We start from the raw sequence: 20,780 nt of genomic DNA on the forward strand, positions 1-20,780 counted from the left end.
CTGGAGGTCCTTGGTGTGAGGTCCATGCTCCTGGAGAGCAGCCTCAGGTGCTGACTGTGATGTGTGCCTTGCCCTTTTATCCTTCTCCAGTCCTACCTCTCTGACTCTGGAAAAAAATTTGCTTTCTGGGCTCAACTGGTTGGGAGCTCCAGATGGGGCCAGCATGGAAAGAGGGGAAGGAATGGAAGGAGGAGCCTCAGCCCACCCCCATGCCCTGGGAGGGGCTTAGAGGTTAGGGCAGCTGAGGGCTAGTCTGGGACTTACTCAGCTGTATCCCTGAGCAAAGAGACCTGCAGGGTTCAGGTGGAATGTACAAGACATGGAGGAGGCAAACGTATGGGTGAGTCTTCCGCATCATTTCCTGGGCCTGAGGCCTAGGACCCAGGGAGCTGTGAGTGTCTTGAATGAAGGGCACTGCAGCAGCAGGGATCAGAACGCGGTCCTGGATAGAGCTCCTCGGGCCTGTAAAACAAGTCTCTGGCCCTCAAGCCCCACCCAGGACAGGCTGGCCCCGCCCGTCTTTGCTCCAGGCCCCGCCCCCAACGCTGAGCCAGGTCCCAAGCAGCCTCTCTCTCTGGGCCCAGGGTGCCCCGGCCCCCCCACATCCCTGCGGTCTGCCGGGAGGAAGCGGCCCCCCTCCCCCACCGTGACTCTGCGCTTCCTGCCCCGGCTGGGGCGGGAGGAGACGTTTCCCGTTCACACCAAAGTTTCCCTGGCGGCACCCAGACGTGGGCTTAGCCGCTGTCCCTCTTGCCCATGGAACCGGCTGTGGGGCCCGGGATCCAGGTAACCAGCGAGGGTGGGTGGAGGCTCCCGGGGCAAGGCAGGGCGCTCTGCCGGGACGTCGGCCTGGACCTACGTGGACTTTGTGCATGTGCCTGGGTCTGCCTGTTTGATGGTGCACACGCATCCTAGTATCCGCAGTCAAGGAAGGTTTCCTGGAGGTGGTGGCTGCTGAGCTGGGAGAAGGTGGCAGACAAGGAACCAGCCCAAGGCGGGGGTGGGGTGGGGGGCGGCTGGTGGTGTGAGAGACCTTCAGCCCCAGCACCAGTGCAGACCACAGCCACACCCCACTTAAGCCCCTCCCCTGCCCAGCTCAGGCCTGCCTGGGTCTGCAAGGGTTAGGGATGTGGGAGCAGAGACTGGGAGGCTGAGAGAAGCACATAGGAGGCCTGGAAGGGTGGTCAAGATATACCACAGTTCTCTGATGCTGACCTTCCAATTTCCTGCCCTCCCTCCTCCCCTACCCATCCCTTACTCCCTTTCTCCACCTCTGCTGCCCTACTTGTAATCCCTGTCCATCACCTATGTCCACCTCATTCACTCTCCACCTCTGTCTACATCCCCTTGTCCTTCCCCTGCTCACTGCACCCCTTCTGCCCCCACCACCGGAACTCCTGCCTGCAGAAAGACCTGGGCTACCTGCAGCAGTGGCTGCAGGCCTTTGTAGGTGCCTTCGAGAAGACCGTCTCACTGTTGTCTCTGGAGCCACGAAGGTGAGGCTGGATCTGCACAGAAGGCAGGGCCAGGGCAAGGAGATTGAGGGGACCTTAACACCCCCATGACTCCCCCCTCTCTGCAGGCCGGAAGAGGCAGGTGCAGAGGTACCACTGCTACCACTGGATGCACTGCATGTGCTGGCCGAGCAGCTGGATGTGGGGGACCTGGAACAAGCACTGCTGCTGCTCAAGCTCTTCATCATTCTCTGCAGGTGGTCCCTGTTGTTCACTCCAAGCAGGCAGGGGCATAGAACTGTGGGCCAGAGCGGGGGGAAGGGGGAGTGCATGGTGCATTACTGTATTACTGTAACCTCTCCCTCATTCACTCTCCCAGGAACCTGGAGAATGTAGAGGCAGGCTGGGGCCAGGTACTAGTGCCCCGGGTGCTGGCACTGCTGACAGGGTTGGTGGCTGAGGTGAGATAGGCTCTACCGGGCAGGGGCAGTGCAGGGAGAGGTAGACAGTAGCCATGGCAGGGCTAACCTGCCCTCCACCCTCTCCCCACACCTACAGCTGAAAAGACATACACCACCACAGGAGGGCTATGGGACCCAACTGGAGAATGTGGCCCTACACGCCCTGCTCCTCTGTGAGGGCCTCTTTGACCCCTACCAGACCTGGCGGCGCCAGCACAGTGGGTGAGACCCAGCCCACAGGCAGGGACCCAGAGGAGGCTCGGGAGAGGCTGGGGGTGTTGGGCTGTCACAACGGTGTGGAGGTGAGGCTGGGCCTGTGTGCAGGCTGCTGGAGGATGACCGAGAAGGGGTGAGGCCAGGCTGATGGATGAAGTGCCTGGCCTCACCCCCACCCTTGCCACCCCCAGGGAAGTCATCAGCTCCAAGGAGAAGAGCAAATACAAGTTCCCTCCTGCCACTTTGCCCTGTAAATTCAGTGCCTTCTTCCAAGGTCAGGCCCGTCCCTGCCCCACTTAGCCCCACCTGGCCCCACCCCCAAACCTAGGCCCCTTCCTGCAGTTCCCTGATCCCAAACACAGGACAGAACCACATGGTGGTGGGAGAGACAGGTGTTTGAGGAGGCCTCCAAAGGCTGAGTAGGAGTGTAGGGATAGAGAGAAGAGAAGGAGCAAAATGAGTAATTTCTTTCCTGGGCTGGAGTGAGGGCCTCCTATCAGGTCATCAGGTTGAAGGGTGAGGTTGACCTGCCCACTTGACTTCCATTGTCCTTTCCTCCCATCTCCTGGATCCTCCCAGCCTGCACCACCTTAAAACTCCCTAGTCTAACCACTTTGTCCTTGAAGCCTCCACCCAGCCTCCACCCCTCCTCAGGACACTGGCCACCTAGCTGTCTCCTGCTCCTTCATTCCCAGAGGAGCTGATGCTCAGGACACCTCTGGTCACCTGTTCTCCCTGGTGACACTCCTCTCCTGTGTCCCCTCTCTCTCATTGAAGGGAGACTGGCCAGGACTTTAGATGGGATTAGGGCAGATGTGGCCCCAACAAGGCGAGGCAGGGCGGTGGAAGGCAGTGGCCTGTTGGGATATTAAGGGTCTCAGTTTTTCTGTGATGCCCTGTGGAGCTACGGGTAAGGGTCTGGAGTGGGGGCAGCAGTTCCAGGAGGAGAGGCACCCCTGGGAGCTCCCTGCCTCTGTTCTCTCACAGCCTGGGTACTCTTCTTAAAACAAACTGGCTTGTCCATCCCTTGATAAATCACTCCAAGCGACTTGATACCCTCAAGATCAAATCGTAGTCCTCCCCACTCGCTCTGTGCTCCTCAGACACCCTCCTGTCCTCTCATTCCCAGACTACTACTGGTTACCCCTTCTCAGGGTCTTTGCCCATACTGTGCCCTCTCCACAGGCTAGCTGCATTCTTAGGCCTCACTTCAAAAGCTCCTGCCCCAGGGAGCCCTCCCACCCCACCCACCTGAATCAAGCCAGCCCTACTCTTCTCCTCCCCAACCCATGTGACCCAGGGCTGGTCCTTTCCGCTCTCTGGGTTTCAGTCCATGGCCTGGCATCCTGTCCAGCTTTGCTGAAGCAGGGCCAGGTGGGCCTCCCACATGTGAGGCTCTGAAAGCCCCTAGAAGTCCACAGCAGGGGCATGGGCGGGGGTGGTGGTATTGGTATAGTTGATACCGCAGGGTCCCCAGAGCAAGGCTTGGGAAGCTCTAACGGTCACAGGGGCAGAGGAAGCAGGAGATTTGCATCTGAGAAACTAAACCCTGGGTCACCATGGGGAAGCAGAGAGGGGATGTGCTCACCCTGGGGTCCCAATTTGGGGCTTAAGGGTCGGGGAGCTGGCTAAGCTCTCCAGGCGGGGCAGTCCCTCTCAAGGCCCTCAAAGAAGGACTGTGTCCCTGTCAGTCCCCCTAGGATAGAGCCAGGTTTCCTCCCTCAGACTGGATCTCTTACTGGGCCTAGTTCCCCCTACCCCCTACCCAAGGGCAGCTACCACTTGTGCAGTCCCCTGGGTCCACAGCCCTGCAACCCTGGTGACATTGTCCTGCCCTGCCTACGCCCTCACCCAGAGACCCTGCAGGATGCAGATCACTTGCCTCCCATGCTGCTGTTGCGTCTCATCCACCTCTTTGGTGCTGTCCTCGCAGGTGGAAAGGTAGGCTGGGAGGTGAGCCTGTGGGCCGGAGAGCGGCTGTCTCAGAGTCTCTCCGCTGGGTGAGCCACCTTGCCTATTGCCCATCTCTGCCCACTCCTGCAGGAGAACGGGCAGATGGCTGTGAGTGCTGGCTCTGTGCAGGGCCTGCTGGGAGTGGTGCGGGGCTGGGGCCATGAGCCAGCCCAGGACCCCCGCCTGGTGCCGCTTGCATTGGAGGCACTGGTGGGCGCAGTACATGTCCTGCATGCCAGCCGCACACCTCCCCGTGGCCCAGAGCTCCGTGCCCTGCTCGAGGGCTACTTCCGTGTCCTTAATGCCGACTGGCCAGCTGGTCCTAGCTCAGGCTCTGAAGAGGCCCTTGTCACCCTGCGGGTCAGCATGCTCGGTGGGTACGGGCTCCCAGGCTCTTGGGGAGGGAGCGCCAAGAGGGGAAGGCCCAAATGCTGATGGAAAGGCTGGACTGGGCAGCATGAGGAAGAAGGGTTAAGACCTCCTGGAGGGGATTGGGCAGGGCCTAACCCTTGACCCTTCCCCAGACGCCATCCCCATGATGCTGGCCTGCGAGGACCGGCCAGTGCTACAAGCCACCTTCCTCAGCAACAACTGCTTTGAGCACCTCATCCGCCTCATCCAGAACAGCAAGGTGGGCAGAGCCCAGGCTGGGGGTGGAGGGACTGGAACCCAGAGGTGTGGGTGCCAGGTTGCTGCTGAGCAAACCTGGGCTGGGGGTTTGCAGCTGGTGGATGGCCTGTAGTTCAGTGGGAGGGCCAGGGGCATGGACAAGGGCCCTTCCGCCTGGGGCCTCTATGGGGCTAGGCCCAAGGCTTAGGATGACTCTGTACCCCATGGAGGGCGGGGAGTATGAAAGGAAGAAAGCTGCCCTGACCCCATGTTTCCCTTTCTCTGGCCCCAAGCACAGGGGCTGAGGCAGGCTCTGCTGCCTTTGGATGCAGTGCCTGCTCCTGCCCGCTCCTCCACCCCCTGACTCTGCCCGTCCGAGCAGGGCATGGGTGGCTCCGCTCCCTTACTGTTGCCTGGTGCCTGGTGGGGCACTCAGCCTGGGACTCAGGGTACATACTTCCCCTAGGGCAGCTGCCCAGGTCCTGCTCTAACCTCGCCCCCATCTTCCTCCTCTTCTCTCTCCTTTGCCTCCTCCACCCTGTGCCCTCACCCTTCCCCACAGCTGTACCTGCAGGCCCGGGCGCCCCCTGAGGGGGACAGTGACCTGGCTACCCGGTTACTGACTGAGCCCGATGTCCAGAAGGTACCATCCTGGGGCTGATCAGCTCAGGCACCTACCACCCCCTCTTTGAGCCTTTCCTGCACTGTAGCAGGGGGGATAAGCATATATATGCAAAGTCTGGTGTGGCCTAGCAATGTGGGTGGGTCCCTCATGCTGTCTCACCCACCTTCCAAGTCCCTGTTCTAGGGAACAGGGCAGGAGGTGGTCTATCCCCTGTCTGGTGTTAGTATTGGGAGCTGGGGTTTGACTGTGCCAAGCGGTAAGGAACCTTCGAAACTCTCAACCACCCACCCGCATTTCTCAGAAGGGGAAACAAAAGCCCAAATACTTGGGGATTTGGCTACAGTCATTCACAGAGGACGGAGGGTCCCCCGCATGGGACCACTTCTTTCTGTGGATTCTTGCACCCACCCTAAGCAGTTCACTAGAGTCCCTCAGCCCCCCATGATGTGCTCCCTAACTCACCTTGCATGAGGCTGTAGGAGGCTGCAGGGCATCAGCTGGGGGCTCCACCTGGGGTACCCTCTCTGGTGTCTCAAACCCTGGGCCCCAACCTCCGGGGCCCCTACCCTGGTTTTGTCTTCATGAGGCAGCTCCATGTGTCTATTGCACATGGCCTGCATGTCCATTCATCTACAGAGCAGGCAGGGCAAGGTGACTCCCCTCTGTTCTTACAGATGAGGAAACTGGCCTAGAGCGGGGAAGAAGTTGCCTCAGATCACTTGGGAAGTCAGGCAGAGCTTGGACCAAAGTCCCCATAGGGCCAAAATATGGCCTGGCAGCTGCTGACAAACTCTAAGCCCTCACCCTCTCAGAGTGGGGCGCAGGGAGTAAGCAGCATCCTCTGGCCGTCAGGTTCAGCCAGGCTGAGCCTCAGGGTCCCCACCTGGATCTAGGGGGCATGGGGCAGGGTAGGACTTAAAGGTCTCGAAGGTTCTTTGCTTCTAACACCCTATGATTGATTGTCCCTAAATTCCTTGACCCTTGTCAATCATGGTGATGGGGTACTTGCTGGCCTGCCTGCACTTGTGCATCTAGCTTGGGTGGGGATGGGTGGGGACTGGGGCCATAAGTCCACCAGAGAATGGGGATGGGGTGGGGGGTGCAGCGAGAGTGTCCACTGTTGATCTGTCCCAGTGATATCCTTACCAGCCTTGATTTTCTCCCAGGCCTCTTTGTCAGGGTGGGTCTTGCCAAGGTGCTCGGAGCAGGCCCTAGGTTCAGGATAGGGTCACAGCAGCTGGGACAAGCAGTAGGGGACCTGGTACCCAGACAGGGTTGCTGATCCAGCACATGCCACATGCCTTGGGGTGCCTGGCCCCACACTCCTTTTACTGCAGGGTGCTGCCAGCTGCCACACCCTGGCACATGCCTCTCCTGACTGCCTCTCCCCACCCCAAGGTATTGGACCAGGACACAGATGCCATTGCAGTCCACGTAGTCAGAGTGCTGACCTGCATCATGAGTGGCTCTCCCTCAGCCAAGGTGAGGATGCTGCAGTCTGGCTGCAGTAGGGGTATGGGGTAGAGTTAATCAATCACGTGACCCCAGAACTGGCCTGGTTGGTGGCTGGAAGAATCTTGCGTGGAGCAAAGCAAGTGAGTTGGATAGGGGACTGCCCTGCCGTCTGAGTGTAGCTTAACACACTGAGTGGGTATGGTCATCAGTCTGTCCTGAGAGCGGGATATCCTGGGTCGGGCTGGTGGTGGGGAGGATACTTGTGAGCTGATCACCGTCTGCAGCTTTCTGAGGTGGACCCACGCTCCCCCATCCCTCTGCAGCCCCTCACCCCCACCCCTGCCAGCACTGTGACCCGGGTGAGGGAGCCCCAAAAGATGATGCCCCTCAAGGGTTTCCAAGGGGTGTGAGTTTGCCCTGGGGCCCAATTCTATGCTCACTTCTTCCCCACACCGCACTACACAGGAGGTGTTTAAGGAACGCATTGGCTACCCTCACCTGCACGAGGTTCTGCAGAGCCACGGTCCCCCCACCCATCGGCTGTTACAAGAGCTGCTCAACATGGTGAGGGCAGGGGCTTGGGGCCAGGGTCCCCAAGGCAGCCAGGACTGAGCTAGGGTTACCACAGCTAGTGAGCTCTCCCTTCTGGGGGACTGTGGGTTGCAGCCTGTACATAGTGTGACTGGTGGCCCAGCCACACATGTCAGTGTCCTGCTGTGAGGATTCTAAACTGTATGGGGCCCTGGAAGCTTCTGCATGTCAGCAAGCCCTGGGGTCATCCAAGGAACATGCATTTGGGGGCTAGACCAACCCAGGCTGAAAACCAAGGCTTAGGGTTTAAGAGTGCTGAAGGACTGTTATTAATAGTGACGGTCACCATGCACCTCTGACTTTCCTGAGCCTCATAAACAACCTGTAAGCAGGATGAGGTAGTGCATGTTTCTTTCCATGCCATAGGCAAGTAAACTGAGACAGGAAGTCATACTGTAGGCAGGGTGCCACTTTTGACTGGCAGCTATCACGTTTTCTCCACCCACAGGCTGTGGAGGGTGACCACAGCATATGCCCACCTCCACCAATCCGCAATGAGCAGCCGGTGCTGGTGCTTATGCAGTGGCTGCCAGCATTGCCCACAGCCGAGCTGCGACTCTTCCTGGCACAACGCCTCTGGTGGCTCTGTGACAGCTGCCCTGCCAGCCGGGCCACCTGTGTGCAGGCAGGCCTGGTAGGCTACCTGTTGGAGACACTCAACTCGGGAGTAGCCCTGGGGGCCCGCTGCCAGGAGCAGCTGCTGGCACTGCTGCAAGCACTGGGCCATGTATCACTGAGGCCCTTGGAGCTGCGTCGCTTGCTGCATCCCCCGCCAGGGCTGAACTCGGGGCCAGGTGGAGCAGAGGCTGAGAAAGCCCGACACGCAGGCGCCATCATCCGCGTGTTATCAGGCATGGCCCGGCACCAGGGTCCTGCACGAGCACTGCGCTACTTTGATCTCACGCCCAGCATGGCGGGCATCATGGTGCCCCCCGTGCAGCGATGGCCAGGACCTGGCTTCACCTTCCATGCCTGGCTCTGTCTGCACCCCATGGGTGCAGCACCTGCCCCAGCCCCCACCCGGCCACTCCAGCGAAAGCAGCTGTACAGGTGGGTTACTGCCAGTGGCCAGGGACCTGCTGCCAGGGTGGGCAAGAACAAACAGGCATAACTGGCTTGCCTGCCCCCAGCTTCTTTAACAGCAGTGGCTCAGGGTTTGAGGCCTTCTTCACTGCGGCTGGGACCCTAGTGGTGGCTGTATGCACGCGGAAGGAGTACTTGACCATGAGCTTGCCCGAAGTGTCCTTCGCCGACTCTGCCTGGGTGAGCCTTCTTCCTTCTCTCATTGCCCAGTGGAAAGGGGGTGCCAAGTCCCAAGTATGGTCTGATGTGGCTTCTGTTCTAGCACTGCGTGGCCATTGTCCATGTGCCTGGGCGCCGGCCCTTCAGCCAGAACCTGGTCCATGTTTACAAGGACGGCCACCTGGTCAAGACAGCACCTCTTCGCTGCCCCTCCCTCAGTGAGGTGTGCCAGGCAGGGTTTGGGGATACCTTGGGTAGGTGGGGGTACTTGGAGCACAGTGGGCAGGGTGGGGCCTAGAGCCCCAGCGTTCCCCACCCCAGCACCACCCAGGCCTCAGACTGTAGCGTCTGGGGTCCGCGCAGCCATTGGTATCACTGTGAAGAACTGGATGTAGGTGGAGCCCAAAGCTTTGCTGTGACCTGTGTGGGGGGCATGGGTGCCCTACTGCCCCTACTGGAGTGAGTGACCTGACCACTCCCCCACCCCCGGTCCTGCAGCCTTTCTCCTCCTGCTGTATCGGCTCCGCTGGGCACCGCACAACCACCACCACCACAGGGCTGCCTCTGTCACCAGTCCCCGCTGCTCAGGCTTACATTCACCCCTCCCTTGCTCGCTCCCAGTCAGTCCCAGCCTCTGCAGGGCTTGGCTGGGGATCTGGGCTGGTGGCCCCCCTGCAGGAGGGCAGCATCAGCTCCACCCTTGCAGGCACCCAGGACACTCGCTGGGGCAGCCCCACATCCCTGGAGGGTGAGCTGGGGGCTGTGGCCATCTTCCATGAAGCCCTGCCAGCATCAGTCCTGAGGATCCTGTGCACTCTGGGTATGCAGCACAATCTACCCTGTCCGAGCCCCTGTCCCACTGTCCCAAGACTCAGGGGGCTGGGACTTATAAAACACCCAGGCCAGAAACTAGGGGTCCATGGAGAGAAGACATCCCTGGGGGTCTGTCCTCTGGTCAGGCAGTGAAGAAGCAAGCTCTGGATAGAGTCTGACCATAGGGCAGTGAGATCTGAAGTCCACTGCCTGCCCCCCAGGGCCCAATGACATGGCACCCTTCAAGCCGGAGGGTGAACTACACGAGCTCAGCACGAAGCTGCTCCTCCATTACTCACCTCAGGTACTTGGGACGGAGTGGTAGGCTCAACTGTGCCAGCTCCCCCTGGCTCCCACACTCTGTCTGCCACCCCTCCTCCATCTGACTTTTGCTGCCCGCTCATCCCCCTACCTCCAGGCCTGTAAAAACAACATCTGCCTGGACCTGTCCCCCAGCCACTGGCTGGACGGCCGCCTGACAGGCCACAGGGTGGAGACCTGGGACGTGAAGGTGTGTGTACGCGTGTGAGAAGTATGTGCAGTAAGCATAGGCATGGGACACTTGTGCACGGGGTGGGCTGGGGAGCAGCATATACCCTGAGGAGGGTTTGGGGAGCCCAGTTCAAGAGAGCAAAGCTTCCCTGGATCCAGGTTCCCAGGCTGGGGTGGAGTAGGGCAGGGAACTGGTTGGCAGCCGCCCCCTCACTTCCATCCCCCTACCCCCAGGATGTGGTGAACTGTGTGGGGGGCATGGGTGCCCTACTGCCCCTGCTGGAGCAAGTGGCTGCACAGCCCCAAGAGGCTGAGGCAGGTCCAGCTGAAACCCATGATCTTGTGGGTCCTGAACTGACCTCTGGCCACAACACCCAGGGCTTGCTTCTCCCATTGGGCAAGTCTTCAGGTAAGCATCCTTGGTACCTGGGTTGAGGTTGCGGGGAAGGAATCTTTTTTTTTTTTTTTTTTTTTTTTTTGTCTTTTTCGTGACCGGCACTCAGCCAGTGAGTGCACCGGCCATTCCTATATAGGATCCGAACCCGCGGCGGGAGCGTCGCCGAGCTCCCAGCACCGCACTCTCCCGAGTGCGCCACGGGCTCCGCCCGCGGGGAAGGAATCTTGATGGGGGGTTTGAGTGCTTGAGGTCTCGTGACCTCTGGCAGGCCCTTGACCCACATCTGTCCCCTTCCTGTTGGCTGGCAGAGGAGCGGATGGAGAGGAATGCAGTGGCTGCCTTTCTTCTGATGCTGCGTAACTTCCTGCAGGGCCACGCTGTGAACCAGGAGAGCCTGGTGCAATGCCAAGGGCCTGCCATCATTGGGGCCCTCCTGCGCAAGGTGGGGCCTAGTGGGGCAAGCAGGAGGTGGGGACCAAGAAAGGGGAACTTATTGCCTTGTCAACCAGGGAGAACCTCCTGGGAGAGGTGGCATTTGAGTGGGGCCTTCAAGGGCTAGGCAGGGTTTGGCTGAGAGGGTCTGGGGAAGAGGCCAGCATAGGCTGGGGCAGGGTATCTGCACAGCAGGCTGGGAAGCTTGCACTTCAGAGACAGCAGGGAGCCACCAAAGGGTTTTGAGCAGGCAGGATGGTCATGTTTGTATCCCTCATGCCTGTGCAGGGAAGGGTGGAAGCTGAGGGACTCAGACAGCAGGCATATCACCCCAGCTCCTGCTCCCACCACAGGTTCCCAGCTGGGCCATGGACATGAACGTGCTCATGTCTGCCCAGCTGCTGATGGAGCAGGTGGCAGCTGAGAACAGTGGGCCTCTCCTGTACCTGCTCTACCAGCATTTGCTCTTCAACTTTCACCTTTGGACCCTCAGTGACTTTGCTGTGCGCCTCGGTAGGTGTGAGGACCTGGGCAAGGGGCCGGCCACAGGGTAGGTGGGGGGTGAGAAGTTATACCCCTGCCTTGGGTGATTGAGGGACGTATCTGATAGGGATCCAGCTCTGTCCTGGGGATCTGAAGGGGTCCAGCTCAGCCTGGTGGCCTGAGCCCTCTCTGATGCCCACTCAGGCCACATCCAGTATATGTCCAGCATAGTCCGTGAGCACAGACTGAAGCTCCGGAAGAAGTACGGGGTCCAGTTCATCCTAGATGCTCTGCGTACCCACTACAGGTGAGGCTGGTGGGGCCAGATGAACGATGGTGGGCTGACACAGCGGCCTCTGGCCTTGGGGACAGGGCAGTGTGTTCCCCTGGCTCACCTGCCCACTTTCCCTGATCTCCCTCTTGAACTTGGCTGGGTGTGCCTGGGACTGGCCAGCACGCAGCGTGAGCGCCCCCTCGCGGCTGATGACCTGCGCACAGTACAGACGTCCCTCCTGGGCCTGGCACGGGAGTTCCTGGTGCGGAGCTTGTCTGCTGATGACGTGCAGGTCGTGCAGGTCGTGCTGAGTTTTTTGGCGGCCACGAGTGATGATGGCCAGGTAGGCTGGAGGTTGGCAAGGGTGAGGCTTGAGTGAGGAAGGTGTGGACCATATGGGGCTCCCAGCCCAGTGTGAGACTTTACATCCCCAGGTGCTTGGTGCGCTGGACCTGCTGCTGGCACTGCTGCAGGGCTCCCCAGCACAGGAGTCCTTGGCTGTCTTTCTGTTGGAGCCGGGGAACCTCGAGGTGCTGCTGGCACTGCTCGTGCGGCCAAGGTCACTGCCCCTGCTGCCTGAACGAGTCTGCAAGGTATACCCAGCCCACCCCCAGCCCTGGCATCCCATTCGCTGGGGCCACTGCCTGGAGTCCAGGGAGGCACAGTGATTTCCTCTCCTACAGTAGCTCCTTCCCCATGATGACAATCCCACAATGACCCCTACACAGATCCTGCGCAGACTGCAGCAGAACGAGAGATTACTCCAGCGCCTCTGGCTGCGGGAGTGTGGGCTCCAGGGTCTTGTTGCCTGCCTTCCTGAGGGGACTGTCTCCCCCCAGCTCTGCCAGGGCCTCTACAAGCTGTTCCTGGGGGCAGGTACAACCTGGTTGGGGCTGACAGGCAGGCCAGGTGAGGTGGAGGGGGTGACATGTCAGGGAAACAGGGCAGGTGGCAAGAGGAAAGGAGTTGGCATAGGGGCCAGGGCTGAGTGCAGCCCCTCCTGCTGGGCTCAGTCCCTCAGGTCCCCTCTGGCCATCCTCCTAGGTTGTCTAAACCTCTCAGATCTGTTGGCTGTGGTACAGTTGTCCCTCCAGGCTGACCTCAGTGTCCGCCTGGACATCTGTCGCCAGGTGAGTGTGAGAGAGGAGAGCATTGGAGGGTCGGGGGTGAGGGGTGGGGGAGGGAGGGGCTTCTGCCCTTGGGACTTCATGTGCCTGTCTATTGTGAGGGGTCTCTGAAAGCCTTCCCTGCAGAGGGCCCAGGATGAGAGTCTGGGGGCAGGAGATCAGATGAGCCCCTCACTTGCTGTGCCCTGGCCTGGCAGCTCTTCCACCTCATCTATGGACAGCCAGACGTAGTGCGGCTGCTGGCCCGACAGACCGGCTGGCAGGATGTGCTGACCCGACTGTATGTCCTGGAAGCTGCCACAGCCAGCAGTCCCCAGCCCTTTCCCCCAGAGCCAGCCCTGCCCAAGCCACCTGCTGAGTCACCTGCTGAGCCTTCAGATGTCTTCCTGCCCTCAGAGACCCCCTGCCCCGACCCTGCTGCCTTTTACCATGCTCTCTCCCCATTCTCCACGCCCTTTGACTTGGGTCTGGAACGGGCCAGCGTGGGCTCTGGCAGTGCTGCTGCTGGGGGCAGCAGTAGTGGGACTCTTACTCCGGCCAGCCAGCCTGGCACACCGTCTCCACTGGATGGGCCACGGCCCTTCCCTGCTGCCCATGGCCGCCACAGCTCCAGTCTCTCTAATGTGCTAGAGGATGGCAGCCTCCCAGAGCCCACCGTCAGTGGGGATGACACCTCTAACACCAGCAACCCTCAGGTGAGGCAAGCCTGCCCTCTGCCTCTGTATGGCACCCAGCAGAGGATGCCTCTGAGGCGCAGGGATGGCAGTATAGCCTCTCGAAAGCCGTGACCCTGTCTGACACCAGGCCATAGCTGCCAGTTGGGCCCAATACTTCCTCCCTGTAGCTCTCCCCCGCAGTCATGTTCCCAGGGGGTCCTGGAACAGGGAGAGTCATGCCCAGCCAGAGTGAAGGTGGGAGACACCAACAGGGCTTTGGAAGGGTCCTTGAGAGAGCCTAAGGGCAGAGATCTCAGAGGGCCTATGGGCAGCCTAGTTCTAACTTCCTTGAGTTTTTGGGTTTAGGGATGGGCCTCTGCTCATTTTATGGTGTTCTTCCAGAAAATTCCAAGGCAGTTTTTGAGGACTGTGGGGTAATTTTGTGAACTGTTTTGGGTGGACAAGGGGTGTTGAGCAGGGCTTGGTGGGGAACTGATTCCCTCTGTTCCCCGCCCACACCCACACCACCCACCTGTGCCCTCAGCAAACCTCTGAAGAGGAGTTGTGCAACCTGCTCACCAATGTGCTGTTCTCAGTGACATGGCGGGGTGTGGAAGGCAGTGACGAGGCTGCCTGGCGGGAGCGGGGCCAGGTGTTCTCCGTGCTTACCCAGCTGGGGGCCTCAGCCACACTCGTGCGCCCACCAGACTGCATCAAGCGTAGGTGAGCGGGCAGCACAGGAGAGTGAGGGGCCTCTGGGAGCCTGGGGGCAAGGTAAGCAGTCAAGTAGACACCTGAGTCCCTTCACCCACTCCCAGTCTCCTGGAGATGATGCTGGAGTCAGCCCTGACCGACATCAAAGAGGCCTCCCTCGGGGTTCTGCCCAGCCTCACCCAGCAAGCGCTTTGGCTGCTGCGCCTACTACAGGACTTCCTGTGTACCGAGGGCCATGGGAACCAGGAGCTGTGGAGTGAGAAGGTGCGACCACTCGTGTTCACGTGAGCCTGCAGGCATCTGGTCTGTGGGGTGGATGAGTAAGTGTGCGCAGTCATGGGTGCGTCAGCATGGGTGTCTGTGAGCATGGACTTATCTGTGTGCATAAAGCCTGCCTGGCCCTTAGCCCAAACTTTGCCTTGCTCCCTGTCTGTGGACCCCTAGCATTGTCTGGTGACATATCTCGGTAATGTGTTGTGTATGGTAGCTCTTTGAAGGTGTGTGCAGCCTGCTTGATTGCCTGGGAGCCTGGCCGCACCTGGCCAATGGCACAGCCGATCTCCGTGAGATGGCACAGATAGGCCTGCGTCTTGTGCTTGGCTACATCTTACTGGAGGACCCACAGGTGAGCACAGGGGTGGGCATGGTGGAGGGAGTGTGATAGGTGAAGGGAGCTCTGAGAGTGCCTGGGTGCCACCCACACCCCCTTGTGCCCACAGCTGCATGCCCAGGCCTATGTGAAGCTGCACACGCTGCTGCAGACCGCAGTGCCCACGCGCCGCGAGGAGGCCTGCTATGTGCTCTCTAAGCTGGAGGCTGCACTGGGGCGGGCGCTGAACACCTCTTCCTTCCAAATGGCCACAGAGAATGCAGAGCCCTCTCCTGCAGCCGCAGCAGCTGCAGAGCGCTTCTCCTGGCTGGTGCCTCTGGTGCGCACACTGCTGGACCATTCCTATGGGCCGCTGGGGCTGCAGTGGGGGCTGCCCTCCCTGCCGCCCACCAACGGCAGCCCCACATTCTTCGAGGACTTCCAGGCTTTTTGTGCTACACCCGAATGGCGCCACTTCATTGACAAGCAGGTGCCTGGATGTGGGGGCCCAGGAAGAGGAGTGGGGGCTAGGGGCCCACATCTAACACTGGTCTCCTGTCCCTGCCCAATCCTCCAGGTGCAACCCACCATGTCACAGTTTGAAATGGACACGTACGCTAAGAGCCATGACCTCATGTCAGGCTTCTGGAACGCCTGCTATGACATGCTCATGAGCAGTGGGCAGCGGCGCCAGCGGGAGTGTGCACATAGTCGTCGTGCCTTCCGGGTATGCAGCCTGGGGTAGGGGATGGGGAGCTACCCCACACATGCGCTCAGAGCATGGCTGGCAGGGCAGGGTGGAGAAACGGGGCAGGACAGGCAGCAACCAGAGGGACTGACCCTCACTTCTACCGCACCTCCCTCCCAGGAGCTGGTGCTGGAACCTGCACAGCGGCGGGCACGCCTAGAAGGGATGCGCTACGCGGCATCACAGAAGCAGCAGGCAGCGCAGCACTCGACGGCTCTGCTGCACTGGGAGGCGCTGTGGCGCCAGCTCTCCAGCCCCTGTGGGGCCTGGGCACTGAGGTGGGCCAGGCTAAGGGCAGGGCTGGGCAGGGAGGGAGCAACCTGGAGTGACAAACGGCGTTTGGGGTGGGGCCTGAGAGGGATGGGGGGTCTACAGCTTTCTACCCACACACGACCACCACGGGGCACAAATTGGCAGGAACCCCCCCACCCCCCATTGGAAGCTGTCCAGCGCTGAGACGTACTCGCGCATGCGTCTGAAGCTGGTGCCCAACCATCACTTCGACCCTCACCTGGAAGCCAGCGCCCTACGTGACAATCTGGGTAAGAGAGTGCACTGAGCTCGGTCCCCCCAACTTGTATGGCCCATCCTGCCTTGCTCTGCCTGAGTACCCTTGGCTCCTTGCAGGTGAGGCCCCCTTGACACCCACTGAGGAGGCCTCACTGCCTCTGGCGGTGACCAAAGAGGCCAAAGTTAGCACCCCACCGGAGGAGCTTCAGGAAGACCAGCTCGGCGAGGATGAGCTGGCTGCGCTGGAGACCCCGTGAGTGGGGCCCCTGGAGAGATCCAACTGGGGTGATGGGCAAGGGTCTGCCCCAGTGTGTGCATGCCGGCTATAGGAATGACGCCCTGAGTCTGTGTCCTCTTCTGCTGCCCAACTTTAGTTACCTGAAGGGACTGTCCAAAATCAGGCGGGAGAGTTTGGGAGAGTTGTCTAATAGGGTTAATTGTTGTTCTTTAATAGCTAGGCACCCCAGAGCAGGACTGAGAAACACAAACCAGAGCAGGACGGGGACCCCAGGAGTGGTCAGGGGCTAAGTGAGGGGGAGTAGGGGACAGAGGATAGTGTTCTGAAAAAATATCAGAAGCCCAGGATGGGGGTGGGACCCTGGGCAGCTCCTCTAGGAGGCAGTAGCATAGGTACCTCATGACTTGATGGGTTCAGTTGGGCTTGTCAGGAAGGGGGTCCCAGAGCCTAGAGCCTGATGTGGGTACTGGCCCCCAGGATGGAGGCAGTGGAACTGGATGAGCAGCGAGAGAAGCTGGTGCTATCAGCCGAGTGCCAGCTGGTCACAATAGTAGCTGTGGTCCCAGGGCTGCTGGAGATCACCACACAGAATGTGTACTTCTACGATGGCAGCTCGGAGCGTGTGGAAACTGAGGAGGGTGCGTCCTGGTGGAGCGGATTTGGGGGATGGCAGGGGATGGCTGAGGTTGGGGTGGGGCTGGGGAGAGTGACTCACATGCGCTGTTCGTCCCCACAGGCATTGGCCATGACTTCCGGCGCCCACTCGCCCAGCTGCGGGAGGTCCACCTGCGGCGTTTCAACCTGCGCCGCTCAGCACTTGAGCTCTTCTTCATCGATCAGGCCAACTACTTCCTCAATTTCCCGTGCAAGGTGGGCGGGACCCCAGCCTCATCTCCTTGCCAGGCCCCCAGGCCCCAACCCTGCCCCATCCCACGCCACACCCAGATACGGAACCAGGTGTACTCGTGGCTCCTGCGCCTGCGGCCCCCCACCCAGGGCTACCTAAGCAGCCGCTCCCCCCAGGAGATGCTGCGTGCCTCAGGCCTTACCCAGGTGAGAGCCCTGGAGTGTGGGGGTTGAGGTCAGGCCCCTGAGGGTAGGGGGAGTTCTGGACAGCCAGGCTGGCTCACCTCTTGCCCTCTTGCCGGCCCCTACCCCAGAAATGGGTACAGCGTGAGATATCCAACTTCGAGTACTTGATGCAGCTCAACACCATTGCAGGGCGCACCTACAATGACCTGTCTCAGTACCCTGTGGTGAGGCCCCCTCCACATACCACCACCCCTGCCCCTCTGCTCTGTCAGCCCTTGGTTCACCCAAGTGTAGGCACCTGCCAGTGAGCCAAGCCCTGAGTTCAGTCTGGGTAGGTGTACCTCTAAGACCTGGCCTCTGTTCCCTGCCACCCCCACACACCCCTGTCCCCACTCCCCCCACTCCTGGACTCTGTTCTCCCCAAAAGTAATCCTGTCGCAGGACAGTCTGGCCTCTCCAAATAGTGCTCCCCCGACCCATGGGCAGGCTCTGTGTCCATCTTCCTGAGGGTGAGGGGAGGGTAGCGTGGGCAGGTGGGCCATCAGGGCCCTCATGCAGCCCCTGCCCGGGTGGGCGGCCAGTTCCCCTGGGTCCTGCAGGACTATGTGTCCCCGACCCTGGACCTCAGCAATCCAGCCGTCTTCCGGGACCTGTCCAAGCCCATCGGTGTGGTGAACCCCAAGCATGCCCAGCTCGTGAAGGAGAAGTGAGCACGTGGGCAGGGCTGGGCCCAGCAGAGTAGGGATGGGCAAGAAGAGGGCTTCTGCTCACTGCCCCAAACTGCGGCCCCAGGTATGAGAGCTTCGAGGACCCAGCGGGCACCATTGACAAGTTCCACTATGGCACCCACTACTCCAACGCAGCGGGCGTGATGCACTACCTCATCCGCATGGAACCCTTCACCTCCCTGCACGTCCAGCTGCAGAGTGGCCGGTGCGGCCCAGGAGTGGAGACCGAGGGGGTGGCAGATGGGGGAGGCATCCTGGGCCCACCCCAACTCCCTTCCTTTTCCAGCCACACCTTGCCCCTGCCTGTCCCCATTCCCACCTCACCTTGGCCCATGCCCTTCCCCCAGCTTTGACTGCTCTGACCGGCAGTTCCACTCAGTGGCGGCAGCCTGGCAGGCACGCCTGGAGAGCCTTGCTGATGTGAAGGAGCTCATCCCAGAGTTCTTCTATTTCCCTGACTTCCTGGAGAACCAGAATGGTAGGCAGAGGGGGTAGGCACGGGGCATGACAGTGGGTGTGGGGGGCTAGGGATGGCCAGGGAGCGGTAAGAATGGTGCCGGGCCACAGCTGACCCATCCTCTGTGCCAGGCTTTGACCTGGGCTGCCTCCAGCTGACCAACGAGAATGTGGGTGACGTGGTGCTGCCCCCATGGGCCAGCTCTCCTGAGGACTTCATCCAGCAGCACCGCCGGGCTCTGGTGAGGAGGTGACCATGCAGACAGGCGGGCAACCAGGGTTGGGGGTCATGGTGGGGGGTCAGCTGTCCCTGGCCTGACTGCCCCGTCCCTACCCACAGGAGTCAGAGTATGTGTCTGGCCACCTGCATGAGTGGATTGACCTCATCTTTGGCTACAAGCAGCGGGGGCCAGCAGCCGAGGAGGCCCTCAACGTCTTCTATTACTGCACCTATGAGGGTGGGCAGTGTGCTGCACTCAAGTCAGGGCTGGGGCACAGATGAGGAGGGGTGAATGCAGGGGGTGCAGAGGGAGTCCTGACTGCTGTGCCTGCCTGCCCAGGGGCTGTAGACCTGGACCACGTGGCAGATGAGCGGGAACGGAAGGCTCTGGAGGGCATTATCAGCAACTTTGGGCAGACTCCCTGTCAGCTGCTGAAGGTAAAGCCACCTTGGCAGACAGTGGTCAGGGATGCCCTTGCCATGGTGCTGACCAGCCACCTGCCCACAGGAGCCGCATCCAACCCGGCTCTCAGCTGAGGAAGCAGCCCATCGCTTTGCACGTCTGGACACTAACTCACCTAGCATCTTCCAGCACCTGGACCAGCTTAAGGCCTTTTTTGCAGAGGTGAGAGGAGGGCAAGGCCTCAATTTCCCATTCTGTAAGTTGGGTTTAATCCAGCTGTCCTTACTACCCTCTTGGGGCAGATGGAAATCCTAAATCAAGATCACTGATTTAAAGACACCTTGGAAAATGAGCTAAACTTGGGAGGAGTATGGGGGATGGGAGGGGTGCCTTCTTCTTGAGGGCCAGGACAAGGCGTTGACTCACCTAACAATCTCCGAAAGCCTTAGGGAGATCAGGAGGGAGGGAATCTGGCCTTGGACACCTTTCCTCCTGCCTACTCAAATGTTGCCCTGGGCCTGAATTTTTTTTAGGCTGCCTCCTGCCATGGGGCTAGGGGGACATGGAATAGTGGGGTGGGAGGACCAAGGTTGAGACCAAGCTTGATACTCTGAAAGGATCTTCCATGTCCATCCTAGCTTCTCACTAACTTTCTGAAATGCCTTCCTGAAGGCCCACTGGTCTCTCACGCCTATTTCTTGGAGGAACCTCCCTGTTTATGATGCCTAGCCTATGACCCCTGGGCACTGAGGGCAAAGGAAGGGGTGGTGCCCCAGGAAGCAGATGGAGTAGTGGGGACCCCGGCTGGCACTCAGGCACTGCCAGCCCTGCACTTTACCCTGTAGGTTGTCAGTGATGGTGTACCCCTGGTGCTAGCTCTGGTCCCCCACCGGCAGTCCCACTCCTTCATCACCCAGGGCTCCCCAGACCTGTTGGTAAGTGCACTGAGCAGGGTCCCACCTCAGCTCCACCCCTTCTCTGACTTGTCCCAAACCCACCTCTGCCTCCTGCCCACAGGTGACCGTGAGTGCCAGTGGGCTGCTGGGCACCCACAGCTGGTTGCCCTATGACCGCAACATAAGCAACTACTTCAGCTTCAGCAAAGACCCCACCATGGGCAGCCCCAAGTAGGATAAAGGGCTGTGGGTGGGAGTGGGCTCTCAACGCCCTGCACGGAGTCCTTTCCCCACCCAATCAGAATGTAGGCCAGCTGCAGGGGAGAGATCCAGCTAAGGTCCCTGAGGGCCTGGGTCTCTTCTATGTGGCCTAGCCTCACCTGCCATCCTCCTTCCTCACTGGGTTAGGATGCAGCGACTGCTGAGTGGCCCGTGGGTGCCAGGCAGTGGTGTGAGTGGGCAAGCACTGGCAGTAGCCCCCGATGGAAAACTGCTGTTCAGTGGTGGCCACTGGGATGGCAGCCTGCGAGTGACTGCATTACCCCGTGGCAAGCTGTTGAACCAGCTCAGCCGCCACCTTGGTATGTGCAGCCTTGGGGCTGGGAAGAATAATGCATGCAGGTGCGGGATGGGATTCTGAGGCTGGCCAGGGAGGGTGTGACTACTCTGTTCTGCCTGCACCCTCCTCTCCCCATGCAGATGTAGTAACCTGCCTTGCACTGGACACCTGTGGCATCTACCTCATCTCAGGCTCCCGGGACACCACGTGCATGGTGTGGCGGCTTCTGCAGCAGGTGTGCCTAGTGGGGAGCCCCATAGGGTCTCCATAGCCTGGATCTGCAGCCCATCTGCCCCTGAGTGAGCCTCCACTCCTGTCCTGTCTACCTCTTCCTTCTGGTACCCACCACCCTCCAGCTCTCTGGCCTTGGACAAGGCCTTTACTTCCCTGAGCCTCAGCCTTCTCAT

At 60.3% G+C, this 20,780-nt stretch overlaps 1 protein-coding gene across 2 annotated transcripts in view; it reads left to right on the top strand.

Moving 5' to 3' along the window:
* The window catches only part of NBEAL2 (neurobeachin like 2), a 28,540-nt gene that overhangs the window by 6,437 nt on the left and 1,323 nt on the right, over positions 1 to 20,780 (top strand). Inside the window, exons 2-49 of one of the 2 annotated variants that reach the window (XM_063113984.1) lie at positions 1,408 to 1,496; positions 1,583 to 1,711; positions 1,834 to 1,915; positions 2,013 to 2,137; positions 2,323 to 2,405; positions 3,987 to 4,072; positions 4,175 to 4,457; positions 4,609 to 4,715; positions 5,256 to 5,336; positions 6,717 to 6,800; positions 7,239 to 7,337; positions 7,813 to 8,414; positions 8,495 to 8,627; positions 8,710 to 8,829; positions 9,105 to 9,426; positions 9,641 to 9,723; positions 9,838 to 9,930; positions 10,146 to 10,320; positions 10,617 to 10,750; positions 11,094 to 11,253; positions 11,428 to 11,530; positions 11,678 to 11,840; positions 11,932 to 12,090; positions 12,226 to 12,373; positions 12,542 to 12,627; positions 12,822 to 13,319; positions 13,825 to 14,003; positions 14,099 to 14,258; positions 14,482 to 14,619; positions 14,714 to 15,073; positions 15,161 to 15,310; positions 15,452 to 15,609; positions 15,749 to 15,873; positions 15,959 to 16,094; positions 16,557 to 16,717; positions 16,816 to 17,132; positions 17,240 to 17,335; positions 17,693 to 17,817; positions 17,904 to 18,044; positions 18,187 to 18,317; positions 18,428 to 18,537; positions 18,636 to 18,753; positions 18,856 to 18,953; positions 19,024 to 19,140; positions 19,764 to 19,853; positions 19,936 to 20,045; positions 20,223 to 20,395; positions 20,514 to 20,608. In XM_063113984.1, the coding sequence (XP_062970054.1) occupies positions 1,408 to 1,496; positions 1,583 to 1,711; positions 1,834 to 1,915; positions 2,013 to 2,137; positions 2,323 to 2,405; positions 3,987 to 4,072; positions 4,175 to 4,457; positions 4,609 to 4,715; positions 5,256 to 5,336; positions 6,717 to 6,800; positions 7,239 to 7,337; positions 7,813 to 8,414; positions 8,495 to 8,627; positions 8,710 to 8,829; positions 9,105 to 9,426; positions 9,641 to 9,723; positions 9,838 to 9,930; positions 10,146 to 10,320; positions 10,617 to 10,750; positions 11,094 to 11,253; positions 11,428 to 11,530; positions 11,678 to 11,840; positions 11,932 to 12,090; positions 12,226 to 12,373; positions 12,542 to 12,627; positions 12,822 to 13,319; positions 13,825 to 14,003; positions 14,099 to 14,258; positions 14,482 to 14,619; positions 14,714 to 15,073; positions 15,161 to 15,310; positions 15,452 to 15,609; positions 15,749 to 15,873; positions 15,959 to 16,094; positions 16,557 to 16,717; positions 16,816 to 17,132; positions 17,240 to 17,335; positions 17,693 to 17,817; positions 17,904 to 18,044; positions 18,187 to 18,317; positions 18,428 to 18,537; positions 18,636 to 18,753; positions 18,856 to 18,953; positions 19,024 to 19,140; positions 19,764 to 19,853; positions 19,936 to 20,045; positions 20,223 to 20,395; positions 20,514 to 20,608 (7,515 nt within the window). Of the gene's footprint in view, positions 1 to 756; positions 787 to 1,407; positions 1,497 to 1,582; positions 1,712 to 1,833; positions 1,916 to 2,012; positions 2,138 to 2,322; positions 2,406 to 3,986; positions 4,073 to 4,174; positions 4,458 to 4,608; positions 4,716 to 5,255; positions 5,337 to 6,716; positions 6,801 to 7,238; positions 7,338 to 7,812; positions 8,415 to 8,494; positions 8,628 to 8,709; positions 8,830 to 9,104; positions 9,427 to 9,640; positions 9,724 to 9,837; positions 9,931 to 10,145; positions 10,321 to 10,616; positions 10,751 to 11,093; positions 11,254 to 11,427; positions 11,531 to 11,677; positions 11,841 to 11,931; positions 12,091 to 12,225; positions 12,374 to 12,541; positions 12,628 to 12,821; positions 13,320 to 13,824; positions 14,004 to 14,098; positions 14,259 to 14,481; positions 14,620 to 14,713; positions 15,074 to 15,160; positions 15,311 to 15,451; positions 15,610 to 15,748; positions 15,874 to 15,958; positions 16,095 to 16,556; positions 16,718 to 16,815; positions 17,133 to 17,239; positions 17,336 to 17,692; positions 17,818 to 17,903; positions 18,045 to 18,186; positions 18,318 to 18,427; positions 18,538 to 18,635; positions 18,754 to 18,855; positions 18,954 to 19,023; positions 19,141 to 19,763; positions 19,854 to 19,935; positions 20,046 to 20,222; positions 20,396 to 20,513; positions 20,609 to 20,780 lie in introns of those variants that run through there. The other variant, XM_063113986.1, reaches the window with a different exon arrangement.

This window comes from Cynocephalus volans, chromosome 11, assembly GCF_027409185.1.
Source record: "Cynocephalus volans isolate mCynVol1 chromosome 11, mCynVol1.pri, whole genome shotgun sequence".
In the NCBI taxonomy this organism is placed as follows: Eukaryota; Metazoa; Chordata; class Mammalia; order Dermoptera; family Cynocephalidae; genus Cynocephalus; species Cynocephalus volans.